This window comes from Bos taurus, chromosome 1 (genome assembly GCF_002263795.3).
Source record: "Bos taurus isolate L1 Dominette 01449 registration number 42190680 breed Hereford chromosome 1, ARS-UCD2.0, whole genome shotgun sequence".
NCBI classification, from domain to species: Eukaryota; Metazoa; Chordata; class Mammalia; order Artiodactyla; family Bovidae; genus Bos; species Bos taurus.
Genome location: NC_037328.1, coordinates 82,390,011 through 82,405,738, shown reverse-complemented (window position 1 = coordinate 82,405,738; position 15,728 = coordinate 82,390,011). Strand labels below are relative to the sequence as shown.

General features: G+C 38.6%; 1 protein-coding gene across 3 annotated transcripts in view; it reads left to right on the top strand.

Moving 5' to 3' along the window:
• Positions 1-15,728, top strand: part of VPS8 (VPS8 subunit of CORVET complex) — a 291,024-nt gene that overhangs the window by 1,011 nt on the left and 274,285 nt on the right. For all 3 annotated transcript variants that reach the window (XM_024995281.2, XM_024995278.2, XM_059888314.1), the window contains exons 2-4: positions 8,592-8,835; positions 9,635-9,703; positions 15,563-15,693. In XM_024995281.2, coding sequence (XP_024851049.1) covers positions 8,683-8,835; positions 9,635-9,703; positions 15,563-15,693 — 353 coding nt within the window. In that variant the 5' untranslated portion in view covers positions 8,592-8,682. The remainder of the gene's footprint in view (positions 1-8,591; positions 8,836-9,634; positions 9,704-15,562; positions 15,694-15,728) is intronic.

Genomic DNA, 15,728 nt, shown 5'->3' with positions numbered 1-15,728 from the left:
ACTCTACATGTGTTTGTGTAAGATATGGGTTGGCTCGTGGTTAAACTTAAGAGTAGATATTGAAATCTCTGGTAATAGTTGGTGTATTCCGTAGAATGCAGAATAAAGATAAACAAGAAAAAATTCTGGTTGATCTTTTGGGTTTCTTATCTCAAAGAGACACAGGTGAAAAAATTTTCTCCAGGGGTCAAGGGAATAGTATGTTGCTTATCCTTTATACATTTCCTTTGTACCTGGACCAGTATCAGCAGATGGGTGTTTTCTGTCTTCCAGAATACTGGGACATCTTGGTGACTTTTCAGCTCTTTCCCACCCTTTTATAGACATTTCAACCACTGTGATATCAAATGTCAGTTATGTATGTTAATGAAAAGTAAAGCCTGTTGAACTTGTGTATTTAACTTTTGATATGTTTATAGTTTTCACAAGAGTTTAGATATCATCTTAACCTACAGCTTCAGGTGTCATCTGTACATATTTGTAAGAACAAACTGTTCTATTCTTAAATGGATCTTAATGTTTGAATTATCTTCATTCTGTTTAATAGCCTTTCTGTTACTTCATCCAACCTTAAGCACCACAGAGAGAAGAGGAAACTCCTACCTCTAATATTTATAAATTTCAGGAAAGGACACTGGTTGGCCAGATTGGATATAAGAGTGTCATGTGCTTATTCTTCTGGCTAAGCAGATAGGATATTTGATTGGCAGAACCACCAAAATTACATGGTTGAAACCTGTTTCTGAAGTCCATGAGTAAAGTGAACTGAGTACCCTTAAGTGTGATGCCCAGTTAGCTACAAATAACATCATCCTTGATTAAAACTACCTTCACATGGATCAGAGTATAAGTTTTCAAGTCCTGTGCTCTATGTGCTACACCAGCATAATGAAATTAGAAAGACAACACTTTCAGACTTTTTTTCTGTCTTACATGTAAGTGTCTGGTTGCAGTTCAAGGTTAAAGTGACTTATTTCCACATCACCTGTGACTGGTGGCATAATATCTTTACTGCTGGTTTCTGAAATCTTATTTTTTCAGTTTTTCCTAGGTCCTTGAAGAAGGTTCCTTGGTAGCTCAGCTGGTAAAGAATCGGCCTGTGATATGGGAGACTTGGGTTTGTTCCCTGGGTTGGGAAGATTCCCTGGAGAAGGGAAAGGCTACCCACTCCACTCTTCTGGCCTGGAGAATTTCCATGGGGTTGCAAACAGTCAGACATGACTGAGCGACTTTCACTTTTGAAAAAGTACCTTGAAAATTGAGTACCACCGCAGTACCCTGTGAAGGAGTCATGTAGGAGCCTGACATATGATCTCTTAGGAAGTCAGTCACAGCCAGTTTTTGCTCCATGTTGGAACAGCATGCTGTGTGTTACTTTGAGCACAGGTGAAATGGATTGTGTGTGAGGCATGTGAGAAGTGAGACTGATGAAAGACTAGCAGATACCCATCCCTTCCCCACACACGCTCAGAAGCTTGTAGTTATTGAGTGGAATAGTATGCAGAGTCCAGGTCCTATGAGAATCATTTCTTTTTTTTTCTTTCTGTTTGCCTAAGATAATGGTTGAATTCCTGTAAATTGAATGAATGTACGATGTGCATGCTTAGTCACTATAGTCGTGTCTAACTCTTTGCAGCCTTATGGACTGCAGCCTGCCAGGCTCCCCTATCCATGGGATTCTCCAGGCAAAAATACTGGAGTGGGTTGCCATGTCCTCCTCCAGGGGATCTTCCTGGCCCGGGGATCCCGACCCAGGCGTCTCTTAACCCCACCTGCATTGGTATGCGAATTCTTTACCACTAGTGCCTCCTGGAAAGCCCTGAATGTATATTTTCACTATTTTCATCTTGGCCTATAGGTTGAATTAATGTAAAACAGCACAAAATATTTGAAATTATGGAGTTTGTGTCATGTCATACATGAGCAAAATGGTCATTTAAAAAAAGTTAGAGATTGAAAAAAAACAATTGCAGAGAGGGGAACTTGCAAGGTGGGGGGCTTTTGGGGAGTAGAATGACTAACCATATTTTATTTTGAATGACCAGAACTGCTGTTTAAGGCTCTAGAAGCCAGTGATGCAGCATTGCTTGGCTGTTTCTATGGGGAGGGTGAGGGGATGCATGGATTGGTGTAATTAGGCTACTGTGTAATTAGGCACTGGGAATACAGTGATGGAAAAAGGGCAGATGTGATCTTGGCTTTCTTGGAACCCACATTCCAGTTGAGCGAAGGAAATGGAGGTTCAGACAGTGAAAAAATGATTGTAATGTGATAGGTGTAATAAAAGGAGAACAATGTTATAGGTACCTACTAACTGGGAACCTAGTCTAGTTGAGCAGGAAAAAAAAAAAGACTTTTGAGGAGGCAAGGGTTTAGCTGATATCTGAAGGATGAATATGATCATCTGTAGTTGACAGGCCTGATTGCATTAAAGTGGAACTCAGTTATAACTTGGCTTATTATGGCATAGATTCCTATATGCGATGAGTCAAGTAGTATCCTCTGAAGCTTAACAATTACAGGTAATAAAACTGATATATTTAATTCGCAACACAGGAGTTATTCCTGTCTTCTAATTCTTGTGTTGATCAGTAGATACTTACTGAATGTCTGTGTAGCTATGCAAGTTAGTGACCCCAGTGGTGTGGAGTATGCAAAGACACTTGGTCCCATTTCTGTTGTACAGCTGGGGAGAAAAGATGTAGTCATGTGGTAAGTTAACTAATGAAGGCCAAGGTGCTATTCTAGACGTTCATTCTGGATTCTGAGGATGCTTAGGTAGGGAAGGTTCCCAGAAGGAAGGACAGAATGAGGGAATTTAGATAAATGGAAGGAAAAGGAAGGGAATGTGAGCTAGTGTGAGCAGACATAGGAAAAATGGAAGCTATTCTTGAGGGACTCTGGATACATATAATAAGGTTAGTTTTAAAGGAACTATTCTTCTGCCTGGAATGGCTTAAATTTTTGAATTTTACCCTGTAGGCATTGGGGAACTGCTAAAATTGAGCCCATTTACCAGAGTAAGATAATAGAAAACCTCACAGAAGTTCATTCTCTGTTACATTTTTCTTCACAAAACAAGCCACAAGAAGACAAAACGAATAGAAAAGGAACACTTGGATTGGAAAGACCAGAAACAAAGTTGGCATGTAAAGTTGCTTCCGTGTCATGATTTTGTGGTATCTTTCAAAGGCTATAGTGTATTAGGAAAAAACCCAACTTGATTTGATTTCAGTGTAATGTGGTAAGTGTCTCATATAACACTTTTGGGAGGAAAAGAATGTCAGCAAATTAAACAGATCCTGAAACTTGAACAGTTGGGAATGTCTGCTGAAGTTTAAAAAAAAAAAGAACACTACTAGAAGAATTCCACTTTAACCTGGCTTAATATAGGTCACATTCTAGGGTTCTTACTCAGTTGGCCAGTGTCGTAATGGGGTCATTGCTGTTTATATGGTACACGTCTTTTTTTTTTTCCCTCAGGTGTTCCTTGGGCCTCCTTTATTCATTGGTCGGGAATAATTAAGAGGGTGTAGCTTTGGGAGCTCTCAGGATGTCAGACGATCTTTGGTTGAAGCTATTAAATTATTAGTATATTAGCCCTCAGAAATGGACAGCATACTGGGTAATCATGATTCTGTGATATACATTCTCTGTTAGATTAATCTGATTCACGTAACCTGTTGTGCAGTTTGAAGGTACACTCTGGCATGGCATCCCCTTGAGAACTATAAAAACCCTAGATTATGGGATGGTTGGGTGAAAACTAGTTATAGAATGTATTTCAAGAGGAAATTACTAGTAGTTCATTTCTTTGTTCTGCATCAAGTGTGTAATGTCAGTCAGTCAGTCAGTTCAGTTGCTCAGTTGTGTCCGACTCGTTGTGACCCCATGAACCACAGCACGCCAGGCCTCCCTGTCCATCACCAACTCCCGGAGTCTACCCAAATTCATGTCCATTGAGTCAGTGATGCCATCCAACCATCTCATCTTCTGTCGTCCCCTTCTCCTCCTGCCCTCAATCTTTCCCAGCATCAGGGTCTTTACAAATGAGTCAGCTTTTCGCATCAGTTGGCCAAAGTATTGGAGTTTCAGCTTCAGCATCAGTCCTTCCAATGAACACCCAGGACTGATCTCCTTTAGGATGGACTGGTTGGATCTCCTTGCAGTCCCAGGGACTCTCAGAGTCTTCTCCAACACCACAGTTCAAAAGCACCAATTCATTGGTGCTCAGCTTTCTTTATAGTCCAACTCTCACATCCATACATGACTACTGGAAAAACCATAGCCTTGACGGACCTTTTTTGGCAAAGTAATGTCTCTGCTTTTTAATATGCTGTCTAGGTGTAATATCAAGTACCATGTATGAAGCATTTCATCAGCAGTCTGCATTTGGAAGAGTTTGCTCAATAAATATTTGGGCAATACCAAGTGACAAGGGAGGGGTAGGTATTTCAGAATGCTGGTGATAACGGCCAGAAACAATTGAAGTTTGCTAGTGTACTCATTTTCTATTTCTGCTGTAACAAATTACCACAAATTTCATGGCTTAAAAAAACCACAGATTTATTATTTTACAGTACTATAGTGCACCAGTCCAGCATTGGTCTTACTAGGCCAAATCAAACTGTGGCAGGCCAGGGCCTTTCTAGAAGACAGTCCATCTCCTTGTCTCTTGCAGTTTCAAGAGACTGCCTAAATTCCTTGGCTCCTGGCACCCTTCCTCCATCTTCAAAGCCTGTAGCACAGCACTTCTCTGACCCTGCTTCTGTTGTCACATCTCTTTCTCGGACACTGTCTTCTGCCGCTTTCTCAGACTGTTAAAGACTCTTTGGTTACATTGGGCCCATCTGGATAGTCCAGGGTAGTCTCCCCAACTCGAGATGCTAACCTCTACGGTTCAGTTTATATTTTGTTTGTTTGTGTTTAGTCACTCACTTGGCGTCCAACTCTCTTGTGACCCCGTGGACGGTAGCCCACTAGGTTACATGGGTCCTAGGTTACTAGGGTACTAGGTCCATGGAATTCTCCAGGCAAGAATATTGGAGTGGGTAGCCATTTCCTGCTTCAAGGGATCTTCCCCATCCAGGGATTGAACCCAGGTCTCCTGCGTTGCAGGTGAGTTCTTTACTGTCCGAGTCACCAGAAGTCGATTCAGTTCATGAGGAAACTTTGCTGTTATTGTTATTATAAGAAGTATAGCCTTCTGGTAGGGTGGCCTTTGGATATACTTAGCACTGGCTAGACTTTTACAAAAGTACCAGATCTTGTTTCAGGGTCTTTAAAAGAATTTGGAAATCTTGCAGTTTTACATTTCTTGAATACTTGGTCTGTGTCAGACATTATTCTAAATGCTTTACAGTCATTATATCATTTGTTCTTCACAGTAACTCTGCACAGTAGGTAATCATATTCCTGAGAGTTGGGAGTCTTAATTGTGACTCCCCCCCCAACCCCCACCCAGAAATAAAAGAAAAACTGGGGGACTCTGTTGGCTTATGTAGCCTAAATGCTGGAAAGCTATTCCGGAGCTAACATCATACATAAAAGATGGGAGCCTGGGGCGTGCATGATATCAGTCCACTCTTTCCTCCTCTTCTCTGTTTCTGGTTATAGGTTGCTTTCATTCTTGAGCAAGAATGAAATTTGTACCGAGAGAGTAAATTTTGTTGGTAGAGACAGTGACAGATGCATAGTTGGTGTTGATATGTATTGAATAAATGACCTCCTTTTCTGCAGAATGGGATGGGGTAGAGGTGGGGAATATTGCTTAGCCTTATTATTCATTGTTTAACGAACAGCGGGAGTGGCTCTTCCTTACCAGGTGCATCTTGGTGAAGGACCCTGGATGTATTGTGCAGTCTTTGTTACTAGGGGCTTTTTTATTGACAGCCTCCACAGGAAGCAAATAGTTTGAAACAGCTTTCCCCAGGACAAGAGGTGATGCTCTGGGCAAGCAGCACAAATGGCCACAATATTTCATCTTACAGATATAGAAATAGAGGAGCTCAGAAAGGGTAGACTGATTGACCAAGGTCATAGATAGGAACTGGTAAAGTCCAGATTCAGATACGATTTTAATTGACTCTTTGGTCTATATTCTTTCCAGTTTGCCACCACATCACACTAATAGGAGGTCCGTGAAGTGATGGTTGGAAATGAAGTAGGGTGGCATGGCAGGGTGATGTTCTTTTTTCAGAGAATGCTTGATTTCTTGAAACTTCTTCAGCCTGCTACTAGAGTTCATAGATGCTGAGCTGTTTTGAGAACCTCTTATTAACTCCAGATAGAAGATATAAAAAGAGCCAGGAAAAAATTGTTTTCCTTTTGGAGTTATTTTGGGGACACACGTGAAGAATGAAACGTTTTAGGTTATAGAGTCATTTAAAGTTTTTGTTATGTAGTTTTTTCCACTATCTTAAAAAATGTATAAGAATAAAACTTAACTTCTTCAGGAAACACTGATTGTGAATATTTGTGCATATTTGTAAGCATCCCTTGACTAATTGAAATCATTTTTGCTAAGTGGTACAAATAAGAGGGAACTTTATTGAGAAGTAATTTGTCATAAGCCAATTCAGTCTTCTTTGAAGAAAGGCTCATAAAGGCTAATATTGCTCCTGCCTTTGGCGTATTGCAAAAGGAGAAGTACATTTAGTACCCAAGATTGGAAAGATGCTTTCAAATGTTGCCAGACACAGAGTACCCTCAGTTATGTCCTCTAGGAATGTAGTCGATGGCATGTGTTTCTAGGCCAGAGCCTCAGAGTCTGTCTTCTGTGACACGTGAAAGGAATTATCTGTTTGGTAATACACAAATGTACTAGCTACACAAATTGGTTTCAGCTCTTGAAAATCAGTCTTCATGAGTCTGTGTCTTATGCATAGTAGATATTCATTTTTAAAAATTATAAAAATAAATATCGAAGGAAGTGAAATTTACGTTAAACACTTAAAAATGAGCCTGCTGCTGCTGCTGCTAAGTCGCTTCAGTTGTATCCGACTCTGTGCGACCCCATAGACTGCAGCCCACCAGGCTCCCCTGTCCCTGGGATTCTCTAGGCAAGAACACTGGAGTGGGTTTCCATTTCCTTGTCCAGTGCATGAAAGTGAAAAGTCAAAGAGAAGTCACTCAGTTGTGTCTGACTCTTAGCGACCCCATGGACTGCAGCCTACCAGGCTCGTTCATCCATGGGATTTTCCAAGCAAGAATATTGGAGTGGGGTGCCATTGCCTTCTACGAAAAATGAGCCTAATTAGATAAAATTGTCCATGAGTTTTGGGCATTTTATTTTTAAAAGAACAATAACAACAACTAATTGTCAACTCCCTTTAAGAAAATTAATTCTTTCAGTGGCTCAGTGGTTGTCAGCTTTTTTTCCTGCCTTCACTTCAGTAAGAAATAAAGAGTAAGAGGAGTTTGTCTGGTGGGGAAGTTTGGTGGTATGTGAGCACTTAGTTGCTCAGTCATGCCTTTGACTCTTGGTGACCCCACAGACTGTAGCCCGCCAGGCTCCCTGTCCATGGATTTCCTAGGCAAGAATACTGGAGTCGGGTGCCATTGCCTTCTGCTGTCTGCGGGTAGTATATCATTTGAGGAAGCTTCCTACTGAGAATTAGTGCTCATGGGGTACCATGGAAAACACCTAGTCTAGAAAACAAAATTACCTTTGCTTTTATTATAATCATTACTGTGGCCTTGTTTCTATTTTCATATTTTTGTTTTTTTATTGTATACAGGCAGAGTTAAGCGATAAACGTTTTAAAGTTTGGTCACTTACATCCTAATTATTAACAGAAAACATGTAAGGGCAAATTTAATGGTTAAACTATGTATATTTTTTCCTGAGTATATTTTTAGTTTTTCAGAAATTTTGCAGACAGTTGTTTTCTAGACAGTTTTTTTTAAAGTAAACCAGATTATGTTTCTTTTTGATATGATAGTGTATCATTATACACTGATAGACCTGTGAAAAAACAAAATTTGCATACATTTCTTTTTCTTTACTGTCTCTGCCTTCCCTTATCCAGCCTTCTTTCTAGAAATCTCTAGTCAGCGGTGGCATTATTTTACACTGGCATCAGTGTCGTCTCCTCTAATAGATCTGAACCTTGAGACTTGCTGGTGTCCTGTTAAGTGACTTGCTACCCATTGTGGGCCCTCTGTGTCTCCACTAAGTTTCCCTTGGAGGTCTCTGGCCCTGTCTGGATGCTGATGACGAAACTGGTCTGTATGCTTATCTTCACGGAGAACTGGAGATCTGCTCAGGTTTGGGAATGTGAAGAAGGGGTTAACTACAGATTTTGGCACCAGTTACCCTCTTGTTTTTAGGTACATAAATCTGGTTGGTACCAGGTCTAGTGGTTGAGCTTGTCCTATGTCATCACTGTCACCAGATTTAGGACTTTGGGTGGTGGGCCACTTCCCAAAAAACCCTCCCCCCATATCATAGCTCATACCCTAGGATTGATTTCTCTTTGTCTATAATCAGATGATTGAGTGAAATCAGTTTCCACAAAAGTCTGACCCAGTAAGTCTTTGGTATGTCCATTTGAGGATATCTAAGTAATATATTTTTTCTTTTTTGAAAGGAGATCATCATTCAGTTCATCATGATCTGAGGCCAAAAAAACAAAACAAAAACTTGCTTGGATTGACTGAATACAGTTATTAAAAGTAAACATGGAAAATGAACCAGACCATGAAAATGTGGAACAGAGCCTCTGTGCCAAGACTACTGATGAGGAACTGAACAAGTCTTTCAGTCTAGAAGCTTCACTTTCAAAATTCTCTTATATAGATCTGGACAAGGAACTGGAGTTCAGAAATGATCTGGTAAAAATTCAGCTTTTGTCAAGTGATGATGTTTAACCAAAATGTTGCTTAGAGTGCACTTTATAATTCAAAGACTCTAATTTCATCATTTTTGCATAGATTAATAGGCATCTATATACAGTTTTATGAAATAATGCTACTCTTCATTTCTATAGCTGATTATAGTTTATAAAACACTCTAATACATCTTCTCATTTGAGCTTCACAACGCTCTGCTACTCCGTTTTTACAGGGGAAGAAACTGAAGTGCAGCTATGTTAAATGATATCTCTATCATAGTGGTGGCGGTAGACTTAGAATTCTTGTGCAGTGATTTTTTTTTTCTCACTGATCTGATATCAATAGGTTTTTGTGACGATATGAATATTTAATAACAAGTTGTTTGACCTAATCATCCACCACCATAATTTATGAAATAATTAGGAAATTCAGTGTCAGACCTTTGTATATCTCTTATGACTTAGAAGTTCAGGGTTTGTCGTAAGAAATGCTGTTTTGTTTAAGAAAGCAGATACCAAAGCCCTTCAACAGAAGCTTTCTGGAAAGGATTGTTAGGATGTTGCCATCAGTGCATATTTGTCCTTGATAAACTCTGAATATGTGGATAGAAAAGGAAACAGTTCTGTAGTTGTTTGACCTAACCCTTAATATCATGAATTATTGAGTTGGCTTTCCATGAGAAGAGTTTGGTGGTCTGTTTGTCTTCTAATGGATAATGGTTCTAATCAATTAAAACATCCTCCCAATTATAAGAGGAAAAGCATTATTATGTGAGTATTAATTTCTTTTCTCTATTTAGATTGATGATAAGGAGTTCGATATTCCTCAGGTTGATACTCCTCCAACACTGGAAAGCATACTAAATGAAGTAGGTATATATTAACAGTCGCTGTTTTATCACTTTGATTTGAATACTTCTGGGTTTTGTGTATGTTTCCAGATCTGCATTGTCTAGTAAGGGAGCCAACAGTCACATGTGGCAATTTAAACTGATTACAGGTAAAGAAAAATTAAAAATCCATTTGCTCAGTTGTACAAGGCACACTTCAAGTAATCACATGTCACATGTGGCTAGTGGCTATTGTAGTGGACAGCATAGATGCCAAGAGTATTTCCATTATTGCAGAAAGTTCTAGATTGTGAGCTTTTCAGGGGCAGAAGCCATGTCTTGTTTATCTCTGTGCCCAGGACAATACCTCATACTTGGGCCGACTAAAGAAATGTTTTATTAAGTGAGTTGAAATACTAAATTCATGACACTTTTGAGATTTGTATTATGTTTTGATAATGTCATCTCTTCCAGTGATATTCAAATAGTTCGTCCTCAGGAGATACAAAAGAGTATCCACAGCCTTGTAATGCACTTCATCACCCTTCTATATAAAGAAAATGAAGCCGCCATAGTTTATCTTACGAATACCATCTTGATTAAAAAGTTTCTCAGAGCTCTGAAATGATGTTACTTTCTGAATTAGCAGATCATAAAGGCTTTACAAAGGAGCTCTTTGGAAGTACATGTTGATGAAGTGTGCTGGCTTTTTTGTACCCTGCATCTGCTGACAATTCTTCAACTCAGTCTTCTTGATCTTTTAACAACTTGCTTAAGACTCCCATTGGAAGTTTTAGCTCCTAATTTAAGAAAGATTTTTAAAAATCTGTTTCAGATCCATAGTTATGTTTTGTAAAAGATGATGCAAAGATTCCTCAACAGAAATGCTCACTGGCCCCATAGGTGGGGTTGGGCCCTGGTTTGCCTTTTTTTTTTTTTGGCTCTCGCCCCTTTATTACTTCTTTATCTATACTTTTAGGTTTATAGACAGTACTATATAGGATGCAAACTACTTTCTCTATGAATTACATCTTTTATTCTTTTAAAATATCAGCTTGATATTGCTGTTTCTTTGAATATATTTTTAAATTTTATGCTTGATCTGTATTAAGAAGACTTGAGCATTTATAATTTTGACCAAGAAGGCTTTGGTTAATGAGAGACTATCCTGTTAAAGTCATATTTATTTATTGCTTTCTAATAGGAAATCTTTCATTTAGAGATGAAGAGATTAATTTGTCAGTTTTCATAACATGATGTTAATCACATAATTATTTCAATTACAAAGTGAGAACTAAAAATAGTCTTAGAGGATGTGTACAAAGCCCTGTTTGTACATCTTTGTACCATAATGTCAAAGTAATGCTCTTATGAATGAGGCTGTAGTTTATAATGAAAGAAAACTATCTTTGCAGAATTTACATACCTACTAGTATCAGTAAGTGTAGTAATCACTAGTGGTTAACTGAGAAGATGATACTTCTCAGTTATCTTCCTCACTAATTTGGGTGCCTTGTGCGTTTGGGTCACAGTGTTAAATACTGCGATTATGAAGTGCTATGTGATTGTCTCTGATTTTGAGAGAAAAATAGGACTGGAAATTGGCTGGCTGTCACACCACCAGGGAGCTCAACAGGTGGACAAGTGAAAATAAAAATAATTTAAATTGTAGAACATTATGAAGACTAAAAAGGGAAGAAGTATTGAAGAGTGATTTTAAGAAAGAAAAGGGACAAAAGTAGAAAATGTAAATAAGCACTTGTTCTAGGATATGTGGGGGTATATATATCCTATAAAATTCATAAATAAACCTGAAGAGATGCTGGGAAGAAGTGGTCATCTATTTTACAGAAAGTTAGAGATTACTGAGACATGCTAAATCTCAGAACTTAGGTCATGAAATAATGTTACTAGGCCTTGGCATCCTTTGAAACTGTGCTACTTCTGAGGTTTTTAATCTTGAAATTCCGTTCTCTATAATAATCCTCCCCCATCCCTACATTCTCTTCCTTCCATTAAACCTCCTCTTTGACCTCCTTAGGACCAAGTCTGTTGATCCTGTTTAGTCCCCATGTTTGAGAGTAGCCCTGACTTCAGATCCACTGTTGGCTCATGCAGCTGGATATTTCTTTGGAACTTTTAATGGAGATATCACATACATAAAGAAAATCTACTCAGGTCATAAGTGTACAGCTTGGTGAATTTTCACAAACAGAATTCTTCGTGTAACTGGAGTCCATCTGAAGAAATAAAGCATTGCTAGCACCCCAGAAACTCCTCTTGTGCTCCTTTAGTATTGAACCCAGGATAATCACTATCCTGACTTCTACCAGCATTGATTGGCTTTCTGGCTTTGAACTTCATAAAAATGGAATTACACAATATATGCTTTTGTGTGTCTGACTTGTTTCCCTTAATATTGTGTTTTCAGATTCATTTGTATTTTCCTGCATGTAGTTATTCATCCATTCCCTTTGCTGTGTAAAATACATACTATTTTTTATTCATTCTACTGTTTATGGGCAGTTTTATAATATCTAGTTTCTGGCCACTTTGACAAGTGCTGCTGTAAATACTCTTATTCCTGTCTTCAGGTAACTACACACATGTGTACACACACACATGTCTTCTGGGTATGTCCCTCAGAGTAGAGTCGCTGCATCATCAGATATGGGCATGGTCAGCTTTGGTAGATACTGCCACAGGTTTCTCAAAGTGGTTGTGATAGTGTATGCTTTCTGCAGCAATATATGGATATGGTTATATAAATAACCTTATATGGTTATATATGATATTATCATATATATTACCATATCATATATATGGTTATATGTATATATCATATATGAAGATATGGTTCCCGTATCTTCATCAGCTTTTTAATTTTTCTCTTTTTCACTTTAACCATTCATACCTAATAGGTGTGTAGTAGCATCCCATCTGAGTTTTAATCTGAATTTTCCTGAAGATTGATGAAATTGTGTTCCTTGACATATGTTGTAGCCTTTTGGATATCTCTTTTGTGAATTGATTTTTCATGTCTTTTGCCCTTTTTCTGTTGAGTTGATTTTTAAAGTATTTTTAGGAGTTCTTTATATGTGATGTATATAAGCTTTCTATTAGATGTATGTATTGCAAATATCTTCTTCTGTTCTGTGGGTTACTTTTTCCCTCAGTTAATGGTTTCTTTCGATGAGCAGAAGTTCTTAGCAGTAGTTCAGCTTACTAAGTTTTTCCATTTTTGTTAGCTTTTTGCTGCATCCTATTGAAGAAAATTTTGCAAATTTCAAGGTTATGTTGATGCCATCTTATTTTAAAATCTTTATTGTTCTGCCTTTTACATTAGATCTGCAGTTCGTGTAAAATTTGTGTGTGGGATGGTGTGAGGTATGAGGCAGCAGCACTTACTGAGCACCGTTTTCTCTGGTGTCACTTTTTGTTTTAAATCAGGTGATCATAAATGGTGGGTGTGGTTTCATTGGTCTTTCTGTACTTGCCCCAGTATCACAGTCTGTTTGAATCTTTGTAATAGGTCTTGATATCTAGTAGGTTCAAATCTTCCAGCTTTGTTGTTAAGATTGCCTTGATTATTCTTAGTCTTTTGCATTTCTACATAAGTTTTAGAATTACTTTATTGGTTTACACACACATATACCAGGTGAAATTTGATAGGATTGTGTAGATTCTACACATCAGTTTGTGAGAATTGATATCTCAACCGTGTAGCTTCTGTGGTGGCTCAGTTGGTAAAGAATCCACCTGCAATGCAAGATACCCTGGTTTGATTGCTAGATCAGGAAGATCCCCTGGAGGAGGGCATGGCAACCCACTCCAATATTCTTGCCTGGAAAATCTTCATGGACAGAGGAGCCTGGCAGGCTGCAGTCCATGGGGTCTCAAAGAGTTGGACACAACTGAGCGACTAAGCACAGCACACACCGTGAAGCTAGTAATTTTAAATTCAGCCTCACTGATACCCTTAATTATCTTCTTCATTTTTTCCCCCCACTTAATCCCGTAAGCCCTCAACCCTGGCTTAATTTAGCTAATCTATTTTCTTTAATTATATCCCTGGGCTGCTTAAGAAAATCAAATAATATTCTGGCTGACTCTCTTGCTTAAGACCTTGGTTCTGCATTTCATTTATGAGTTGTTTCCGTTCCCTTTCCCTAGGGCTGTCCTTCCATTCTTGTACAGCTCTCAAGTAGCACAGTAACTCCTTGCAAGCCTTCATCCTGTTCTTAGCACTCATGTGTATGTGGAGATATCTGAAAAACAGTTGGAAATGTGGCGTAAACCTCAAGAGAAATGTTGGTACTAAAGATACAGATTTTGGAGTCCTGAGCATGTCATGGTATTTGAAGCTATAGGTGTGGATTAGCTAGTTCATATAGAAAGTTTGTGAAGTAGGAAGAGCCAAGAGCCAAGAATGTAATCCTGGGGAACAAAATCACTCAAAGGTTGGGCTGAAGAGAAAGTAGAGAACATGACTAATAGAAGAGGCCACATAAGTTGAAGGAACAGTAAATAGATGTATTGGAAACTAAGGGAAGAGAAAATTTCTAGGAATGAGGCTTAGCCAGTGGTATTACTTGATGCATATGCGGCAGTAGCATGCTAAAGGAAAATAGGCTGGCAGATTTGACTGGTAACTTCAAGAGTAGTACTCAGTAGCCAGTAATGGGTCGAGAAAGTGGAGTGTGGACTGCTGTCTTAAGAACATGGGTAGAAATAAGGGAGAAGGTAGTCCAGCTGAAACCGAAGGTGTGATCAGAACTTTTTTCTCTAATGTCTGCTGCCTAGAATCAGCTTGTTTGAAGCTAGACTCATTTTGCTTTATCTGCTGAGATAATTCTTATCTCAATTAGCGGTATTACCTTTTGCCTAGTTGCTCTAGCTAGAATCCTTGGAATCTTTTTTGACTTCTTTCTTAAACTTAAGCCCCTCTGCCCCCCGCAAAACACTGTTTAAATGGTAAGCAGGAATCTTTAATTTTACCTCAGTAATGTCTCCTTATTCCTTCTCTTGACCCCTTTGGCTGCATTCCTAGACTGAACTCTTCTCTCTTTCCTTGAAATTGCAGTAGCCTTCTTCCTGGTTCTTATTAGTCTCCCTGCCCCAGTCTTCCCCTCTACTCTCATTCATCTTCATTCTACCCCATTTATCTTCTTAAACATAATTCTCATCATGTGTCGATTTCTTAGAGATCTCCTTGTCTTCCAACTGCCTGTGGTATGCAGTACATTAATTTATTAAGTAAATGAGTACTGATTATGTGTCTGGCATTGTGCTAGGCACTAGGAATACAGTGGTGAATGTGGGACCTCCTGTCACCTAGCTTAATGAAATATAAAGGTTTTTACGATGTGGGTCCCAGCTTATGTTTCTAGGATCATCTCCAACTCCTACTTGTATACTCTGCTCATCTTAGACTACTTCCTTTTTCATTGGCACAATCCATATTATGAAATCACTGTTTGCACATGCTGTTTCCAACCCAGAATGCCTTTCTTCTGTTTGTCATGTTATTAAGGCATGCTGTTTATAGTCAGGTGGTATTTATTTTCTTCAATCAGCTGTTGGCTGTTAGTTAACTAGTAAAGCACCTAGACAGGTTTGAATATGAAGACATATTTGGCAACTAAAAATATAATCTGTATAACTGCTCCTACTTCTTTCAGCTACAGGAAATAATTTTTTGGAGTGAAAAAAGTAGGGAGAGAGATCTAGAGTTGAAATTTAATTCTGTACTGTGCCTCTCTGGTCAATAGCAATGCATGGAAAAGGGGTGAAAAACAGCGAAAGCATATGTTTATTTTGGAGAAACCCGTTAATGCCTGTTTGACTTAGAGAGTATTTGGACTTTTGAATTAATGTATCCATGTTCTTCTAATTTAGACTGATGATGAAGATGAATCTTTTGTTCTTGAAGATCCTACATTGTTAAACATTGATACTATTGATTCTCACTCTTACGATACTTCATCTGTGGCAAGCTCAGATAGTGGTGACAGGACCAACTTAAAAAGGTAAGTATTCTTTTTTTTAAAAAGTTGAAGTATAG